At 54.7% G+C, this 16,894-nt stretch overlaps 6 protein-coding genes across 6 annotated transcripts; 3 read left to right on the top strand and 3 right to left on the bottom strand.

Moving 5' to 3' along the window:
• Positions 1-312: 312 nt before the first annotated feature.
• Positions 313-772, bottom strand: PUNSTDRAFT_130340 (uncharacterized protein; the record flags this gene model as incomplete). Its single annotated transcript, XM_007379568.1, has 3 exons — positions 313-369; positions 419-567; positions 631-772. 3 exons carry the CDS (start codon positions 770-772, stop codon positions 313-315), a joined length of 348 nt encoding a protein of 115 aa, XP_007379630.1.
• A 609-nt stretch (positions 773-1,381) lies between these two features.
• Positions 1,382-3,738, top strand: PUNSTDRAFT_130341 (uncharacterized protein; the record flags this gene model as incomplete). Its single annotated transcript, XM_007379569.1, has 3 exons — positions 1,382-2,651; positions 2,710-2,894; positions 2,953-3,738. 3 exons carry the CDS (start codon positions 1,382-1,384, stop codon positions 3,736-3,738), a joined length of 2,241 nt encoding a protein of 746 aa, XP_007379631.1.
• Positions 3,739-8,445: 4,707 nt separating this feature from the next.
• Positions 8,446-10,314, top strand: PUNSTDRAFT_81271 (Clavaminate synthase-like protein). Its single transcript, XM_007379570.1, has 3 exons — positions 8,446-9,200; positions 9,260-9,865; positions 9,916-10,314. Exons 1-2 carry the CDS (start codon positions 8,563-8,565, stop codon positions 9,810-9,812), a joined length of 1,191 nt encoding a protein of 396 aa, XP_007379632.1. The 5' UTR covers positions 8,446-8,562; the 3' UTR covers positions 9,813-9,865; positions 9,916-10,314.
• A 310-nt stretch (positions 10,315-10,624) lies between these two features.
• Positions 10,625-11,131, bottom strand: PUNSTDRAFT_130344 (ribosomal protein L14; the record flags this gene model as incomplete). Its single annotated transcript, XM_007379571.1, has 3 exons — positions 10,625-10,633; positions 10,684-11,049; positions 11,105-11,131. The coding sequence occupies 3 exons, from the start codon at positions 11,129-11,131 to the stop codon at positions 10,625-10,627; spliced, it is 402 nt and encodes a 133-aa protein (XP_007379633.1).
• Positions 11,132-11,285: 154 nt separating this feature from the next.
• PUNSTDRAFT_118117 (ribosome biogenesis protein YTM1) lies at positions 11,286-12,932 on the bottom strand (the record flags this gene model as incomplete). Its single annotated transcript, XM_007379572.1, has 5 exons — positions 11,286-11,554; positions 11,615-11,815; positions 11,871-12,480; positions 12,535-12,641; positions 12,705-12,932. 5 exons carry the CDS (start codon positions 12,930-12,932, stop codon positions 11,354-11,356), a joined length of 1,347 nt encoding a protein of 448 aa, XP_007379634.1. The 3' UTR covers positions 11,286-11,353.
• Positions 12,933-13,497: 565 nt separating this feature from the next.
• Positions 13,498-16,886, top strand: PUNSTDRAFT_140942 (uncharacterized protein; the record flags this gene model as incomplete). Its single annotated transcript, XM_007379573.1, has 9 exons — positions 13,498-13,575; positions 13,640-14,040; positions 14,092-14,341; positions 14,390-15,160; positions 15,231-15,288; positions 15,844-15,983; positions 16,050-16,447; positions 16,504-16,750; positions 16,805-16,886. Coding segments are annotated over 9 exons (2,424 nt in total), but the record flags the coding sequence as incomplete, so codon positions are not given.
• Positions 16,887-16,894: the final 8 nt, after the last annotated feature.

A 16,894-nucleotide genomic window follows, 5' to 3' on the forward strand; every position in this document is an offset into this window, starting at 1 on the left:
CTGTCGCGCAGCGTGCAGAAAGCTTGACGACACCAGACAAAACCGGAGCACTAAGAATGAGGGATGCTTGCGGCTGGCGTGCCCGGGGAAGTCGTGGTTGATGAGAAGATGTATATTCGCTTCCGTTTCCCGACCTCCAGCAAGCGAAGGTGGTGGGATAAAAGACGGCACAGCAACCGCTCCCCCGAGCGCCCAAGGGCGCCCACGGGCACTGGCCCGGGCCGTGACAGGATGCATCATCATTCGTTGCACTGTACCCAACGGACTGCATACGTGTGCTATATACGATATCCTCACATACTGTTGGAATCTTCAGGAAAGCGGCGCTGCGGAGAGGAAGGGCAAGATGACGAGCTTGTCGTGGTCCCACTGTCTCAGACTCAGCTTTGATTGCCCGATGCGAGCGCGGTTCACTCACGACGTTGTTGACGTAGTACACGTCCTCGTATATCGCTTTCTTCACTTCATCGATAGAGGACGCCTCGAAGATCATGACAGAACCAACAAACTTGCGATCAGCGGCGGAGGCAGTCAACGAGTCTTCCGTGAGCATGGCTCCGCCGATCTCTGCGCAAAAGCGATGGATCAGCTCTGAGGGGTAAATGCTGGTATCAACTGCATCCAACGAACTCTGGAAACCGATCTCCTTCTGCTTCTTGGCATTTTCGAGATGACTCGGCCGGACGGACAAGCGACGGGAGAGGGCCTCCGGATCAGTAGAATCCGGGGCATACACGATGAAATGGTGTTTCACGGCCGCCTGAGTCGACATGGCAGCTCTGAACAGCGAAGGCGATGGTCCAGATGTGATAAGAACACGGAGTTGTAGGGTCGGTCTCCGTTGAGACTGAGAGGGGCGGTACGCGGATTTCGCACACGAACTAAAGACCTGTCCATCGAGGTCATCATTCTGTCCGTAGGTAACATCTTTCTGACAGATATATACCTTGGTCTGACTCCGTAGGAAGGTCGATCTTATCGACGACCCTAACATCTTCGTTCTCAGCGGTGTACCTGCACAGCCTTGCCACCAGAGTGACGAAGTGCTCTCACGAAGACAGCCTACATGTCACGCCCGCATTTTCTTCAGTACAGATAGGTCAACAGCGCAAGTTTACATAGCATGGAGATTTTCGAAAGCTGGCACTGATACTCAAACTCTACGCTTAGGCCCCGGCTTGCATAATGAAACGCGGTCACGTGGTGCGCAACGAGCACAAAGGGAACCGTATGGCCACGGTTCAACGTTGTGGCATCTCACCACCATCAAGCTTGGTGGCTCTCTAATGGACGCCTCGCTCTGCCTCTGGGTAGAACAAGCTTCTTCCCATACAGTGAGTTTCCGCACTCCTCACCCAGTTCAACGCTCGCTTACTTGGCCATGGCTTCTCGCCACTCCACCCCACCTAGGGTTACGCCCGGACCGACCTGCACCGTTTCGTCTACCCCCATCAGAGCTAGCAACTCCTTACGAACACAATCCAGCACGAAATCTGTCACCAAGGATTGGACGAGCCGCGCTATTCATACGGAGCTGAAAGGTGCCATGATCGAGGACGTGCCCGGACTTGTCGAGAGTGTATTTCCGTCGGAGTCTGTGCCGTTAAATCTTCGCGAAGCGATGGCTGCTGTGAGGAAAGACGGCTTGTACAATCGCAGAAGATGGACTGACTGGTCGTCCTTGCCGAAGTCCCGGAAAGGAGACCGGGATTCTGCGGTATGCGATCTCCTGAACCAAATAGTCGACGTCGCCGCCAGGAAGTGCAGGCGGACCGCCAGCTCGTCTATACCTCGCCGGAAGTGGACCGGCTATTCCGCCACGGAACCCTGTCAGAGTATACCCGACGGTGTTTTGCTTCCGCATGATGTTCCCCCCAGTACCGTCCAGCGACGTCATGCCTGCGCCTTTCTCGAGATGAAATTTCGAAAAGAAAGCAAGGGTGGCAGCAAGTCCTCGGTGAAGCTCAAGGAAAACGCTCGATTGACTTTCGGCGCTCAGTATGACAGGCGTTTCATTCTTGGGCTTACCTTGGTTGGAATTTCCATGCGTCTTTGGCGATTCGATCGGTCGGGTGTTCTTCAATCTCGACAGTTCAATATCCACACGGATCCAGAACGACTCCTTCGCGTTCTTTGCGGGTTCGCCTTCGCGGATCCGGTCACTCTCGGCTACGACCCCACCTTCACTGAGCCTGACTCGACCGGCTTCCGTTCGGTCCACGTTTGTGGGAAGAAGTACAAAATACGAGACGTGCTACACATCGACGATACGCTGAGAGGCAGAGGCACTATCATTCTCAAAGTTCGCTCGGATGATGATCAAACAGCGATCATCAAGGACTCGTGGATCGACGTCAGCCGTTCTGAAAAAGAATGTGACATCCTCAAAACCGAGAAGGCCAAGAAGACAGAGGGGATTGTGCACATGGATGACTACGAGAGGGTTCAAGTCGATGGCGTTATAGACTCTACAGCCATCATACGCTGCAAAGTCGATGCTGCCCCAAAGAAAGTGCAAAAGAAGAAGAAGAAAGGACGGAAGCCAGAGATACGGGAGCATTATCGACTCATCCTGCGCGAGCACGGGGTATCGTTGACACACTTTGCGACACGCCGAGAACTGCTCAGCGTCCTAATAGACGCTATAGAAGGTACGTGACTATCCTCCCGTCATACGCGCCGTTTAATGGTCTCATGATCATGCCGTAGCACACAGGCGGATGCGCAAAGACTGCCATGTCTTGCATCGCGACATCAGTTTCCACAACATCTTGATCTCCGAATTTGAAAACCTCGCCCCGGGACTACGCCGGGGCAGACTCATCGATTTCGATTACTCCAAAACTCTGACAGAGTCCACTGGCAATGAAGGAGAAGACAAGAATCACCGATCGGTGGGTCGTTTGATTCCATCCCATCGCTTGCGTTCTGATCGTGGATTTGCTTTTTCAGGGAACGTTGCCCTTCATGGCCGTGCAACTCCTCATCTACAATAGCGCAATAGAACATAAGGTGCATCATGACTTACAATCCTTCTTCTACGTCCTCTGCTGGGCTTGTATCGTGCTGGAAGGACCGGGACAAAACCGACGGCGATTTGATCCCATGAAGACCAAGCTCAAAGTGTGGATGGTGGGCGATGATGAAGAGACTATAGGACTGAACAAATCTGGCCAAATGCGGAGCGATATCGCTTTCGAGAAATTGCTCGAGGACTTCCATCCGTACTTCGAGGAGCTGAAGCCCACTGTCAGGGAGCTTCGGCGGGTCTTCAGAGTGGACGAGTGGGAGAAACCCGATTACGATCCCCCCGATTACGACGATATCCTGACGATACTCAAGGCTCGGCGCGACGCATTACCGCTTGTTGAAGTACCCGTACCAAAGGCAAGGAGTAATCGGCGTAGAAGAGCGCCCGAAGGCCTAGCTGCCGGAGTTATTCCGAGGGGGCAGAAGCGCAGCCGCCAGGAAGCCGAAGAGGAGAGCGGCGAACAGAACGCCGAGGACAAGGACGATGAGGGAGAGGACGAGGACGAGGACGAGGACGAGCAGAGTGATGAGGAGCAAAGTGATGGGGAGCAAATCGATGACGAGGAGGAGGATGAGGAGGATGACGACGACGATGACGAAGAAGAAGATGATGGCCTTAGCGAAAGCAGCAGCGGCAGCGGCAGAGATCACGATAGCGATGAAGACTTCAAGCCAGCGGTCAGGACTAAACGCAGGCGGCACTACTAAGATTGCACATACAATTTCTCAATGCCTCTCGCTCTTCCTCGAAGACAGGGTAATACGTGCTCGATTATATATCATCACAACGCTAGCTATATTCTTGATATACATTCTCCTCATTTTATGTACTGTACACCGCAATATGTAGAGTATCAGTGTTACAAGGACGATCCCTGACACATAAATATTGCTGCTCCCTCTGGGACATGCTGTCGTTGAGCCCCGTAAAATTTCAACTGGTAAAGCAGCCAACCGCTGCATTGGAGATTGTAGACTTCATGGAGTTTGGGGACTGCCGTAGTTTCCCTGTCTCGAAAATAACATCTGCGAGCATAGGTGAGTCGGAGGAGTTGTCGGCATTGTACCGAGCCTGAGCCTGGCTTCGGCCGTTATCGCGATGCCTTCGGGGCCTGACATGCAATGGATATGGGGTGACGAGAACGGGGTGAAGAGTCGCTTACCAGTAGATGAGTATCCGTCGTAATTCATATCAACCCGGACGACGACTAGCCGAGAACGCGATTTTGCGCATGATCACGAAAACTCACATGAAATGGGTTCGTCATGGTGAACGTTCTTCAGTTGACATATGCCATCACTACTTCTCCGGTGCCAGCGGCGTGCCTTCAATTTATACGGTATGAATCCTCCTGGCTGAGAGTGGGCCATGCAATCCTGGTAGTCAGTCAACGTCCTTAGAGCTGGTTGTTATCGCCCTAGCAGCTCGTATTCTGGCCGTAAGTAACATCTTTCTGGCAGAGATTACCTAGGTCTAAATCCGTAGGAAGGTCGATCTTATCGACGACCTTAACATCGTCCTCAGTGGCTCAGTCTAAAACGTGTGCCTGCACAGCCTCATAATGACGAAAGCGCCGACATCCTTGCTCTCACACCCTTCTTACCTTATAAGCGTTTATAATGGTGAAGCACATCAGCGTAAGTTTGTATAGCATGACGGTCTGTCGTCGAGAAACTAGAAACTACTGATAAAACGGACGCTTAGGCACACCCTCGCACAATGAAACGCGGTCACGTGGTACACAACGAGCACAACACCAGGGAACACCGTGGTCTGACCAGTGACCACGCTTGTGCCACCCCACCAGGACGACCCCGACAACGAGCAGTGCTCGTACGAGCTCGAATACTCCTTGGAGAGCTCGCTCAACTTCCGGCTTGAACACACGCTCTGGCAGACAATCGGTTACTCGGGTTTTGACGCATCGCGCCATCACCATCGAACTCAAAGGGGCTATGGTCAAGCAGGATACTGGACTCATGGATCAAGTGTTCCCGACGAGCTCGCTTCCACTCGACTTAGACGAAGCCGTTGCCTATCTATCTGATCCCAGAAGCTGCGACGACTGTCTTTACATCGAGCGTTCATGGTTTGATCTTTCGGAGCTACCGAACCCTACGTCTAGTGATGGATGGGACGCGCTGGTTTGTTCCCGTTTGAACAAGATTGTGGAGGCGGCAAAGCGGTGTAACTCGTTCTGTGACTCTGACACACCTACTCGCAAATGGACCGGCACCTCCGCTTCCAGGACTCCTTTGGGCGTAACCGACCAACCTGGTGCTGAAGCCTGCCAGAGATTTCCTGATGGAGTATTGATGCCCTTCGGCATCGATCCTTCCAACACAGGTGTGAAGCGGGGCCACGCTGACGCTTTCATAGAGATCAAGTCTGGTCAAGACGGCACTTATCTGGCCAACGCCTCGGCCCAACTCAAAGAGAACGTTCGACTGGCTTTCGGCGCTCAATACGATCGGCGCTTTATTCTCGGAATCACTCTCATCCGCGCTTCTCTCTCCCTGTGGTACTTCGATCGAGCGGAGTCCCTGCAGTGCAGCGAGATCGATATCCACGAGAATCCGCGGGAGTTTCTTCGTGTCTTGTGTGGTTTCGCCTTCGGAACAGCGGTTTCCCTTGGGTACGATTGCACTATTACCCCGCCCAACTCACTTGGATCCCGTTCCGTCGACGTCGGTGGGACGACGTACCAGATACAGGACGTCTTGCACATGGAGAGCACGCTGAGGGGCAGAGGCACAATCATCCTCCGGGTTCATTCTCAAGACGGAAAAACGTTCATAATCAAGGACTCCTGGATCGACGTCACCCGTCCCGAGAAGGAATGGGAAATCTTGAAGGCGGCGGGCGACATAGAAGGAATCGTACACTACGTCGCGCATGAACGGGTCCGAGTGGACGGGGTCATAGACTCGACGCAGATCATACGCGACAAGGTTGGCATCTCAGCGCAAGTCGGGAAGATCGAAACGCGCGAACATTACCGGCTAGTTCTGCAGGAGTCTGGAGTCTCGTTGAAACACTTTAAGACTCGTCGAGAGCTGCTCAGCGTTCTGATAGATGCTGTGGAAGGTGCGTTCCCTCGTTATTGAGGTCGTGAACCACCTGCCTCACGAACTTCATATAGCGCATAAGGATATGTATGAAATCCAGAAAGTGCTACATCGCGATATCAGCTTCCACAACATCCTGATATCTGAATATGAGGGCAGATGTCCCGGAGAGCGCCTAGGTCGCCTCATCGACTTCGGTTATAGCAAAACCGTCACCCGTTCCACCGAGGGAGACCCAGAGTTGCACAAAAACCACCGTTCTGTTCGTGATCACGTTGCTCAGCTTAGACGATTCTGATTATACATCTCCTTGCTTAGGGGACGCTAGAGTTCATGTCCGTTCAACTACTCATCAGCGAAGAGGACATCGAACACGAAGCACATCACGATTTGGAATCCTTCTTCTACGTGCTTTGCTGGGCCTGCATCGTGCTGGAGGGACCTGGACGTTATAATCGGGCTTTGCATCCCTTGCAGACCCAGTTACACCGTTGGATGGACGGACAGGACGAGAGAAGTATAGGAAAAGAGAAGTTGATGAATATGTCCAGCATGTTCGGTCTGAGGTGCTTAATGGACGACTTCCAACCGTACTTTGATCCATTGAAAGATACGGTCCTGAAGCTCTGGCGCATTCTTGACTTCCCGAACTTTGGAGAACCCGACTACAATCCTCCGACTCACGAGGCTTTCCTTGGCGTCCTCAAGTCTGCCCGTGATGCTTTGCCGCTTGTCGAGGACCCGCCGGCGGACGTCGGCAATCAGGCCGGGCGCGCTCAGGCTGTTCAACCGACACGACCCAGACGATCGGAACTTGCATGGATCACCACCAGCTCCGCCGGACGGAAACGTGGCCGTCAGGCAGAACGCGACGACGACATCCAAGATCTCGACGCCAGTGACCCGGACCCAGGAACCTCCTCACGCAGTAAACGAAGCCGCATCGACGGTCTATGCAATAGCGATAAACATGCTGGCGATCAGGCATGCGCCAGCGGCGCGAGCCTTACTTCGAGCCGCCGTTTACAACGGAAGGGAGGAAGGGCGTAGAACCGCCATTCGACGTGTTCAAGACAATGGCAGGATGGCCCTATAGGGATCGGCACTTTTGTATTTTGATTTCCCACTGTACTGCACATTGACTGAGTAATATGCGTACGTTTGCTGCCAATTGTGGTACTGAATGGTGAGCTGAAGCGTTGAAGACTCGATCTTGCGTGCACAGTCAGTCTACGCCTTCAGTCATCGACGTGGGATGATCACAATGACCTTATCAAGTGAGACACCGTCGAAGATCGTCATATCGAGGCATTCCCGGTATTAGTTTGTGGTAATGGTTATCGTTCTCATGGTTGTCATGCACCTCTATGATCCTATCGGTATCAAGTCGTGGGCGTACCTCGAGAGTAAATAAGGTCATTGTTGACTCGAACTGGAGGACGAAACATTGCCCATTGCTCCCATGATCCGTAGATGCGAGAAAGGGATCCGTGCCAGGTGAGTCGAAAGCGTTGCAGTGAACCTGATCTCGGGGTCATCGCGGTACATCCGAGAGTTGAGGTGGCTTGAAACAGGGCGACGAGAGAATGTGAAAGCCTGGCACGATCTCGGAAGCTGAACGCAGTGTTATCAGCTGGAGAATATATTTTCTCGCATGATTATATAGGTGGGTTAGTCATGGCGGATGTTCTTCACTTGACATATGCCATCACTTCTCAACGGCCAGGCGTACCCGCTGAGTATCCGGCGTCAAGATCACTAGTAGAGAGCAAGTCATGCCATCCAGTCAGCTTGTCGACATCGTACGAGACCTGGTAACCATCGCCCGAGCAGCTCGCTAGCCGCCAGATGAGCATCACACGCACGCAGTTGCGTAGGTCGACGTACTACTGCAGGTAGCAGTCTTCCTGCGTCTAGATAGCGTCCCGGCAGGGCTCTTGTTCGGAGAAATGGCAATTGGCTGTCATCTGACCGTAGTCGCTGTGCCGGCTGCGACATGGGAGGATGCGATATTAAGATAGAACAGCAAGCATCTTGTAGCAGAGAAAGATATATTTTGAGAGACCCTGCGATAGCATTTCCGGACAGCAGTGCCTGCCTGTGAATATCGTTCCAGAGAGGTGAAAGAGATGAACGAGAGGAAGAAATAAGCTCGGACGCGCCTCCATTGAGCTTGCTTCCGGAATTCCGGCACAGCTTCGGACCGGAAGCCTGGCCGGAGATGGCCGGCACGCGTCGGTTTGGGCGAGGATTGCTATTGAACGTTATCATGCTGGTCCCCCAGGCATGCAGCCGGGTGCCCGATCTCCCTTGTGCCATCCCCAAGCACCAGCCCAGGCAAAGGTACTTATACTCGCTTGGGTGGCATTCCACCACCGAACTCTCATTCCTGAGACAGGACCCACCCCGAATAACAACGCGTCTACACCGAACGCCCCGGTTAACGTAAACAGCGCACTCCACATGCGGCCCTCTTTACGTTTGTTCGCGCCCTTCGCCATCGGAGATTCCTCCCTGACCGTCAAGTCCCTTGGCGCCGCGTTCCCCTACCGATGGCTGCGCGACTCCTGCCAGTGTGCATCCTGCGTCCATCCCAGCACGCGACAGAAACTCCATCGCACGACCGACGTCTCGCCCGACGTCGCCCCGGTGCCGGGAGGGGTGACGCCCCTGCCTGGCGGAGACGGAGTCAGCATCGAGTGGCGACAGGGACATCGGTCCTCGTTCGGATTCGACTTCCTGGAACGATACTCTGCCGTAAACCGGCGGCAGGCCTTCCATCGCGATCTCGACCGCATCCCATGGGATCGGGCGCGCTTACAACACACGGATGCGAAACTCTATCAGACGTACGCGGATCTGAAGACGGAGTCCGGATTGCTGGCCGCGATCTCTCAGCTCTGGCAATACGGCCTGCTCTTCGTCACCGGCGTCCCGACGGCGGAGACCAGCGACGAGCGTTGCGAAGTGCGCGCCCTCGCGAGCAGGTTTAGCGAGGTCAGGGCGACGTTCTATGGCGAGACATGGGACGTGAAAAACGTACAGCAAAGCAAAAACATCGCGTACACCGACTTAGATCTGGGTCTGCACATGGATCTCCTGTGAGCTTCTTTCCACCTCATCTTCTATTTCCATTTCATGAACGCAAAGCGCAATGCAGATACTTTGAGCACCCACCTCGCTTCCAGATCCTCCACTGCCTCCGAAACCGCGTCCGCGGCGGCGCCTCGTACTTTGTCGACGCCCTACACGCTGCCAGTACGCTGAGCCGCGCCGATCCGGAGGGCTTCCGCACGCTCACCGAGACGCCGGTGTCGTTCCATTACATCAACGACGGCCACCACTTGCACTTTGAGCACCCGACGATCGAGCTCTTCCCGGCCTCCGACCGTATAGCGCACATCAACTACTCCCCGCCGTTCCAGGCGCCGCTTCCGCTCTCTACGCCCGATGCGTTCTACCCCGCCTTCAGGCGCTTCGCTGACCTACTCGACCGACCCGAGGCACGCTTCGAATACCTCCTTCGAGAAGGCGACGCAGTCTTGTTCGATAATCGCCGGGTGCTGCATGCAAGGACGGCATTCCACGACCCCGAGGAAGACGCGGGCGAGGTGCAGGAGGATATGACCAACAGGTGGTTGAAAGGGTGTTACATCGAGGCGGACGCCGTGTTCGATCGCGGTCGAATTCTGAGAACCAAGTTGGAAGGCTAGTCGTCGCAGCAGCTGCGTAATCCAATGTACATTAGCGAGCATGATCCGTCATCCTATGCAAGCATGTCAGACTGGGGCCGCAAACCGGAGCAGCATTGCTCACACCCATGCAAGTGGATGGGGTACGGGGTCCGAACCCACATCCGCCCTCCAGGTGGCATACAGCTACTTTGCCTGTGGGTTGACACAGTCTGCGATTGGTATCCCCTCGATGAAGCAAGTGGATGAGCACCCTGAGATCCTCCTTGTAATCCATTCGTCAACCCACGTCAACCCACTCGATCCACCGAGCGAGCCCGTATCCACAAAGGCCAGAAATGTCGAGCGCCGCATCCGAGTCCGCTCGTGGGCGTCGGAAGAAGATATAGACCCAAGCTAGGTGACCATTCTCGAGGGTTAATCGTCCATCCGACCCACGGCCGACCCACATGCACAAGGATATCCACGGTCGAGGCAGTAAATGTCCACGCTCGTCTGCAAGTTCCCCCCGATATACAGCGGTGAAGTGGTGGGTGTAGCAGCCGCTGACCCACCTACCGATCCACATTGTGAGAATGACTGGGTCAGTTGGAATGACTCGACGGATTTCAGCAAGTGTGGAGCACCACCCAAAGCACCCGTATGGTAGATGCGAATCCACCCAGTACCGCAGGTCGTGTCCACTTACGCTTGAGGGTTCGAGTGGGTTCCGTATGTGGAAGGGCAAGCACGCTTTCGCCGAAACCTGCGCTCGGCGGCAGGCCAACCCTGTCAAAACATGGCAACGATGGATTGTGCGATGAGAAAAGGGCCGTGATTAAGCAACATGTGTATCATATAGCCTGACAAATGCCATGAGCCGAGAGCGTCATGCTACAGACCAACGACGTACCTTGGGCGCTAGAGAGACGATCTTGCCCCACCCCTTCGTCCTGAGGTCCGCGCTGACCACACCACCTATACGCGTGCCCAACATCTCCTTCTTGTTGTTCAACAACACCGCCGCGTTGTCGTCGAAGCGGATCATCCGGCCGTCCGGCCTCCGAACCGCCTTCCGCGTGCGGACGATGACGGCGCGCCGCACGTCGCCCCGGCGGACCTTCGCGGCCGTGGCAGACGACGCGGCGGCGGCGCTCACGGGTCGTGCGCGCTTGACGACGCAGACGATCTCGTCGCCGACGGTGCCGCACCCGTTGTTCACCTTGTGCTTGAGGACGTTGACGCACTCGACGAGGAGCGCGCCCGAGTTGTCCAGGACCTGCAAGAAACACCTTTCAGAGATCGCGTGGTGTATCTCGGTCGTTCGGACTGACATTGAGGGTGCTCTTGAGGCCAATCATGGCCTTGTAACAAGAGCCGGAGGTTGGTGAGAAGGAGGTAGCGTCACACGCGTGTAGAGAAGTAACCGAAGTAACAAACTTTTGTAGACCAAGTTCTCACGGTCAGAATCGCAGGCTGGTATTGCTCGGAATTCCTGCCGCCAAGTTTGACGTTGTCAACGCTCAGGTAGCTCGAGCATTCGCAGTTCATTTAGACTTGGTGCATGGTAGTGTATGCGACGCTCATGCAGCGGCGGTGTTGCCCACTTTCCACACCTCCATCCCGCCCTCACCACCGATACCGATGATCCCTCTCGCGGTGTCCCAGTCCACGCCGAGCACCTTCTGCCCGGATCCATCCCACGTCTTCAGTGATGCGAGCGCGCTTTTAGTACTGCGGAAGTCCCAAATGCGGGCGACACCGTCGTACGCGCCAGTCACGACCTAACAGCGGTCAACATGAGCATCCCCGGAAAGTGGAACAGGACAGAAAATATTGCGTACCTGCTGGCTGCCGGATGGGCCGACGCAAACACACGATGGCGTCGACGGATGGGGTAAGCTACCCGAGGACGCTGAGAGCGCGGTAGCATCTCCTTGCGAACGTAAGTCGTAAATGGTGACGAATCGATCCGTCGAAGCCGTAAGAGCCGTATGGCCATCCGCCGTCAAGGCGAGGTCAAGGAACGGCTTTTCAGACGCGTTCTACCGGAGAGAAAACGTGAGCCGGCATCGAGGACACCAGACGTATGGAACGTACGATAGTGTTCGTGCAAACTCCCATCTCCACGTCCCAGGAGCGTACCGTCGAGTCGAATCCGCAGCTGTACGCCACAGGTCCCGACGGAGCCCAAACGGCCTTGGACACCCTCGCCGTATGACTCTTCATAACCGCCGTAGGTGCCTTGCGCCGCGGCTTGGCCTCCTCGCCCGCCGAGTCCGCGACCTTTCTCCTCTTCCTGTTGCGCTCGCCGGTCGTATTGTGTATCGCGTCCAACGGCACCTCGTCCTTCTGCGGGATAGTGGTATCCCATACGCCGATGAGGCCGTCCCAAGAGGTAGTCAAGATGTGCGTTCCGGCGCTGTTCGAGCTCACAGAGGAGAGCGGTGCGGTGTGGAGGTGCAGCGAAGCGAGCGTCCGTGAGGACGGTGCGTCTGCGTTTTCAGAGTCGGGGCCGAGAGAAGGCAGCGACGTGAGGTGTGCGGTGAGGTCGTGAGAGGCGGTGGCTACTACGGGGGAGCCAGCAATACGTTGGGGTACGATGCACGCAGAGGTTATGGGGGCTGCGTGGAGTGCTACATCGTTTAATTTGTTTTGAGAGTAGTCGAAGGTCCGCAGGTGGCCGTCGTACGAGGCCGTAACGAAGTAGCTGAAGCGAGCATTAGCAAAAACGTCCCCTGCAGCATAAAGAGTCCAAACAAACCCTGGCACCTTGCAGGAAATGGAGGAGACCCAGTCCTCGTGGGGTAGCGATGACATCTTCTGCGGCGGCATCACGGATTCTATGTACTCGATTTGAAGCGTTTCTTCCTAGGTGCCTCCTTCGGAATCAGCACATGCAAAGAACGCAACGGTCGACCTGAATTCGCTCACCGTATTCGCGCCGAGTTCGCCGAGCGAGCCTCGCAATATTTCACCATCGATGAGGAAGTCGAAGGGGATCGGCCTAGCGAGAGCCAACGCTTTGTTGACGAGCTGCGAAAGCTGGTATCGCTTCCATGATGCCGGAATGAAGAATTTTTGTGAGGGCAAGGGGTAAGGTGTATGGGTGTGGAAGATAACGGGCACGGAGAGCTCAGAAGATGTCGAGGAGGATGCCATGGTTAGGCGAAGAGGCGGTACGTTGGGTGTTGGCCGGGTGCTGGATGCTGGCCCTGATATGCGCGGGTACAAGCAAAATGAGCCCCTCCTCAAATGCCTGGGAATATATTTCCTCTTCCGCGAGAGCGGTTATCCCCCGAGTTCAGGTCAACCTTGTAGTCCCTTCACGGCAACGACGTGCTCGCTCATCGAGGCTGTTGTACTCCAAATCGTCGATGCCACGACCAAGAATGACCACAGCAGGACAGCTTCTGATTATGGTTCCCGCCCTGCACAACGAGAACAAGGAGAGAAGTCCCGAATACGGATAAGGTGCGTCCTTCAGGATAGCACGTATAAAGACATGTCTCATCCTGAACGTATCACACCTTCAGGTGCTCATAGCGTCTGATAAGTGACACGACCTCTTCACCCTTCGCACACTTCCCTTTGTCCAAAGTACTTCGAGGCCGACGGGACAGCCATGCCTGAAACCACCCAATCTTTCGAAGGGCTCACGGAAGCACGTCAGCGATTGGAAAATCGTACCGTGTTCCGACACGACCATCGACACTGTTTATGCAATATGCCTGCCGAGATCATCAGGCGGATTCTCGATGATCTAGCAGCCATGGACATCCAAGGCCTGTTTCGCTGCTTCCAGGTTGGCCAACTTCTACTATCATGATGCCTTAGCTCAAGCGCCTCCAATTCGCATTTATGGTTAGACAGCCAAGGTGTTCTACAACGTCTATCGAGATTCGCTGGCACTGCGGTATAAGGTTGCTCTAGCTCTCGCGGGCAAGGCCGAAGGACAGCAAGCCTCTGACGTCCCGGTTGCCCAACGTCTGCAACGGTTAATGGAGTATGAGCGGCGCTGGGCACAACTCGACTGGACTTCGACCAAACGCTTGACAAATCGTGAATTGCTCGACTTTGACTTGCGCAGCGGATTCTTCGCGTCGACCATGCCAGACTGCGGCGTGTTGGCCATTTTTCAACTTCCCTCCGCGACGCGTGGCATCGTGCTGCGCGGTTCCGAGATGTCATTCGACTCTGATTGCATTCAACACGTCGCCGCGGACGCCTCTCAAGATCTGATCTGTGTCTTCGAGCAGCCGGAATATGCGTGGGTTTTTTGCTATGTGGTTCATTGTCCCTTATCTGAACGGGCTCTTAGACATGGCATTACGGACCACCTTATAGTATACGCGTTCAGCATCTCTACGGGCAAGCGGCATCCATTGGGGAAATACACCACAATGCTTCGACATCCATTTCCGAATTTCAGCGCACGGGACCCGTCAGTGTACGGAGATTATGCAGCTGTGTTACTGCATCCCCGGCGAGGCGCGCGTGTTCCGTCGAAATCTCGTGTACGAGATCGCAATCTTATCGTATGGAATTGGAAGACCGGCCAGACTCTAATGGTGAGTGTTCCATGACGTGGATTTACTCCCAAGCCGACCATATCATAGGATATAGTCGGAGAAATCCAATCGTACACTTTCCTGACCAACGACCTCATATTGCTCGTCATCATCGAGCCTCACGAGCCCACGCCTTTCTTCGAGCTCAGGGATTTGAGTGACGGCACCGGTACGCCTTGTCACTATAGTCACCAGCCGTGGCGGCTTCGCCTCGACTTCCCACCCACTCACCAGCCCGGAACCATCACAAACTTGCGTCTAGCTGCCAACGCTGGTCCCAAGTATCCCAGAGTTTCCGTTCCATTCTATACACCACATGGCAAGGGCATTGTCGCAGCCACATTCGATGCCTCTTGCAACGTCCAAGGCGACAAACGAGCGCATCAGACGTCGTGGGCGCTCGTCATGTACCTGGAAGACTTGATTAACTTCGCCACTCAAGCGCGTGATGTGCCTTTCGGGCGTATAACCTGGAGCGAATGGGGGCCTGAGTTCACGCGCCTGACAGAAACTCCCGCGCAAGGCGGGGACGCCCGGTGGTTGACCTTCGGCTACAGGATGGCGCTTGCGAACTCTGACCCTTCTGGGATAACTGTGTACGACTTTAATCCCTTCCTGGCGGCTTTGCGCAACGAGATGAAGGATGTTCTCAAACATGATGCTGAAGTGAACATCGTCACGGAAGTAGAAACTGTCGAAATGCCTCGCGTATGGACCGAGCCCGTTACCACGTCGTTACCTTACTCGAAGCGCATGCACCCTGTGGACGGCGAGATCTCTCGTTGTTCCATTGGCGAAGACAACATCATCCTATCTGTGGTACGTTGTCAGCCCTCTGCTTTCTTCGCGTCCGTTTTAAGCGTCCTGGTCGCTAACATGAGTCCATTAGACATGGGAGGATAATCAAAAGGATCCTATGGACAAATACGAGGAGTTGTGGATCTTCAGTATATAGCCCCAGACGTCTATGTAGCGTATTCATTTATATTTATGAAAGATCAGCCTGGCTGGCTCCCGACAAAAAACCTGAGGCGACTTGACTTCGTGCAAACTGAGCACAACAACAACGTTGCCATCGGCCTAGTGCTAGATGCGCGTAACATGGGACGCCGCGTTGCTTTCAACCCTAACCGCAAATGCTGTCACCTGTTGACACGGCCAATGCTGTCCGGGTTCCTGAATCGAACGTGTAGGCTAGGGAAACACGGCCGGATGGACCATGCAGCGGCAAGGAACGTCCTCAACCGAAAGAAGGATATCTCTGAACGATCGCCCATTGTCCTACGTATACGATGCTAGAGCAAACACAGCGCGCATGGAGGTGAATACACACCCATATAGATAAGGGCAACCTCATCGCTGATCACCGTTCAATCGCAAGTCGCTCGAGTGCGAACAAGGGCCTCCCTAGTAAACAGCTGCTTTCACTGTTCTGGTCGCGCTGCTGAAGGCATCAAGCATGCATATATCCCGAGGCACTGAACCTTCAGATATCGTCCCAGTCAGTGCGGAAACTGAAGATGTCCTCATCGCCGAACACGAACGTGGCCGCTGCTTGTGCCATCTCCCGGCGGAAATCATCGATCATATCTTGGGCGACCTGGCGACGCTCGACATAAAGTGCTTTTTCCGCTGCCTGCGAGTGAGTGGACTCGGGGCGTGCTCTCAAAGCTCACCAGGATCTTCTGTCTGATCATACGATACTTAGGTGGCGAAGATTTTCCTTGATGTGTACCAGAATTCGGCGCCGCTGCAATACGGGGTGGCACTGATCCTTGCGGGCAAGAGTGATGGGTTCGAGAGCTGTGATATGCCGGTCCCTTCTCGCATGCAACGGCTGATGGAACACGAGAGACGATGGGCGCAACTCGACTGGAGCGCGCTCGAGCTCCTCTCCAAGATGGACGCGGAGAAGTTTGATATGCGCAACGGGGTTTTCGCTCACAACCACTTGAGCCCCCATATGGTACCCATCTTCCGACTTCCCTCAGCAACGCGCGGCATCGCGATGGTCAACTGGTGCCTATGGTTGGATGAATTTAGGGTTCGAGACATTGCTACGGACGCTACTCAGGACCTGATCTGCATTTTCGAGCACACAAGGCAGTGAGCATGTCGTGCGCGCCGTTTCCACGTCAGTAGTCTGACTTGTTGTTCTTCAGGCCTCATTCACCGAACCTTGTCAAAGTGCACACGTTGACCCTTTCCCACTCCCGGCCGCATCCTCTAGGACTTGCCACTGCGACGTTTCAGCATGCATCAAAGGGTTTCCAAATTTCGCAACCTTGTATATACGGAGATTATCTAGCTGCGCTCATGTTTTGGGATGAAAGCTTCGAACCATTCGCGCCAAGTACGCCCGGCGACCGGCTGACTGTGTGGAACTGGAAAACGGGTCACCTTCACTTGGTGAGCGATCCATGTTCTGCGGACCTACCCGACGTGCCACCAACAGCATCACAGGATTTCATTGGGAACATCGACTCGTACATCTTTCTGGGTGATAACCTCATCATGCTCAGTACCTTGAACCGACTATCCAAGGATGCGCCC

The sequence above is a fragment of the Punctularia strigosozonata genome (assembly GCF_000264995.1).
Source record: "Punctularia strigosozonata HHB-11173 SS5 unplaced genomic scaffold PUNSTscaffold_1, whole genome shotgun sequence".
Lineage (NCBI taxonomy): Eukaryota > Fungi > Basidiomycota > Agaricomycetes > Corticiales > Punctulariaceae > Punctularia > Punctularia strigosozonata.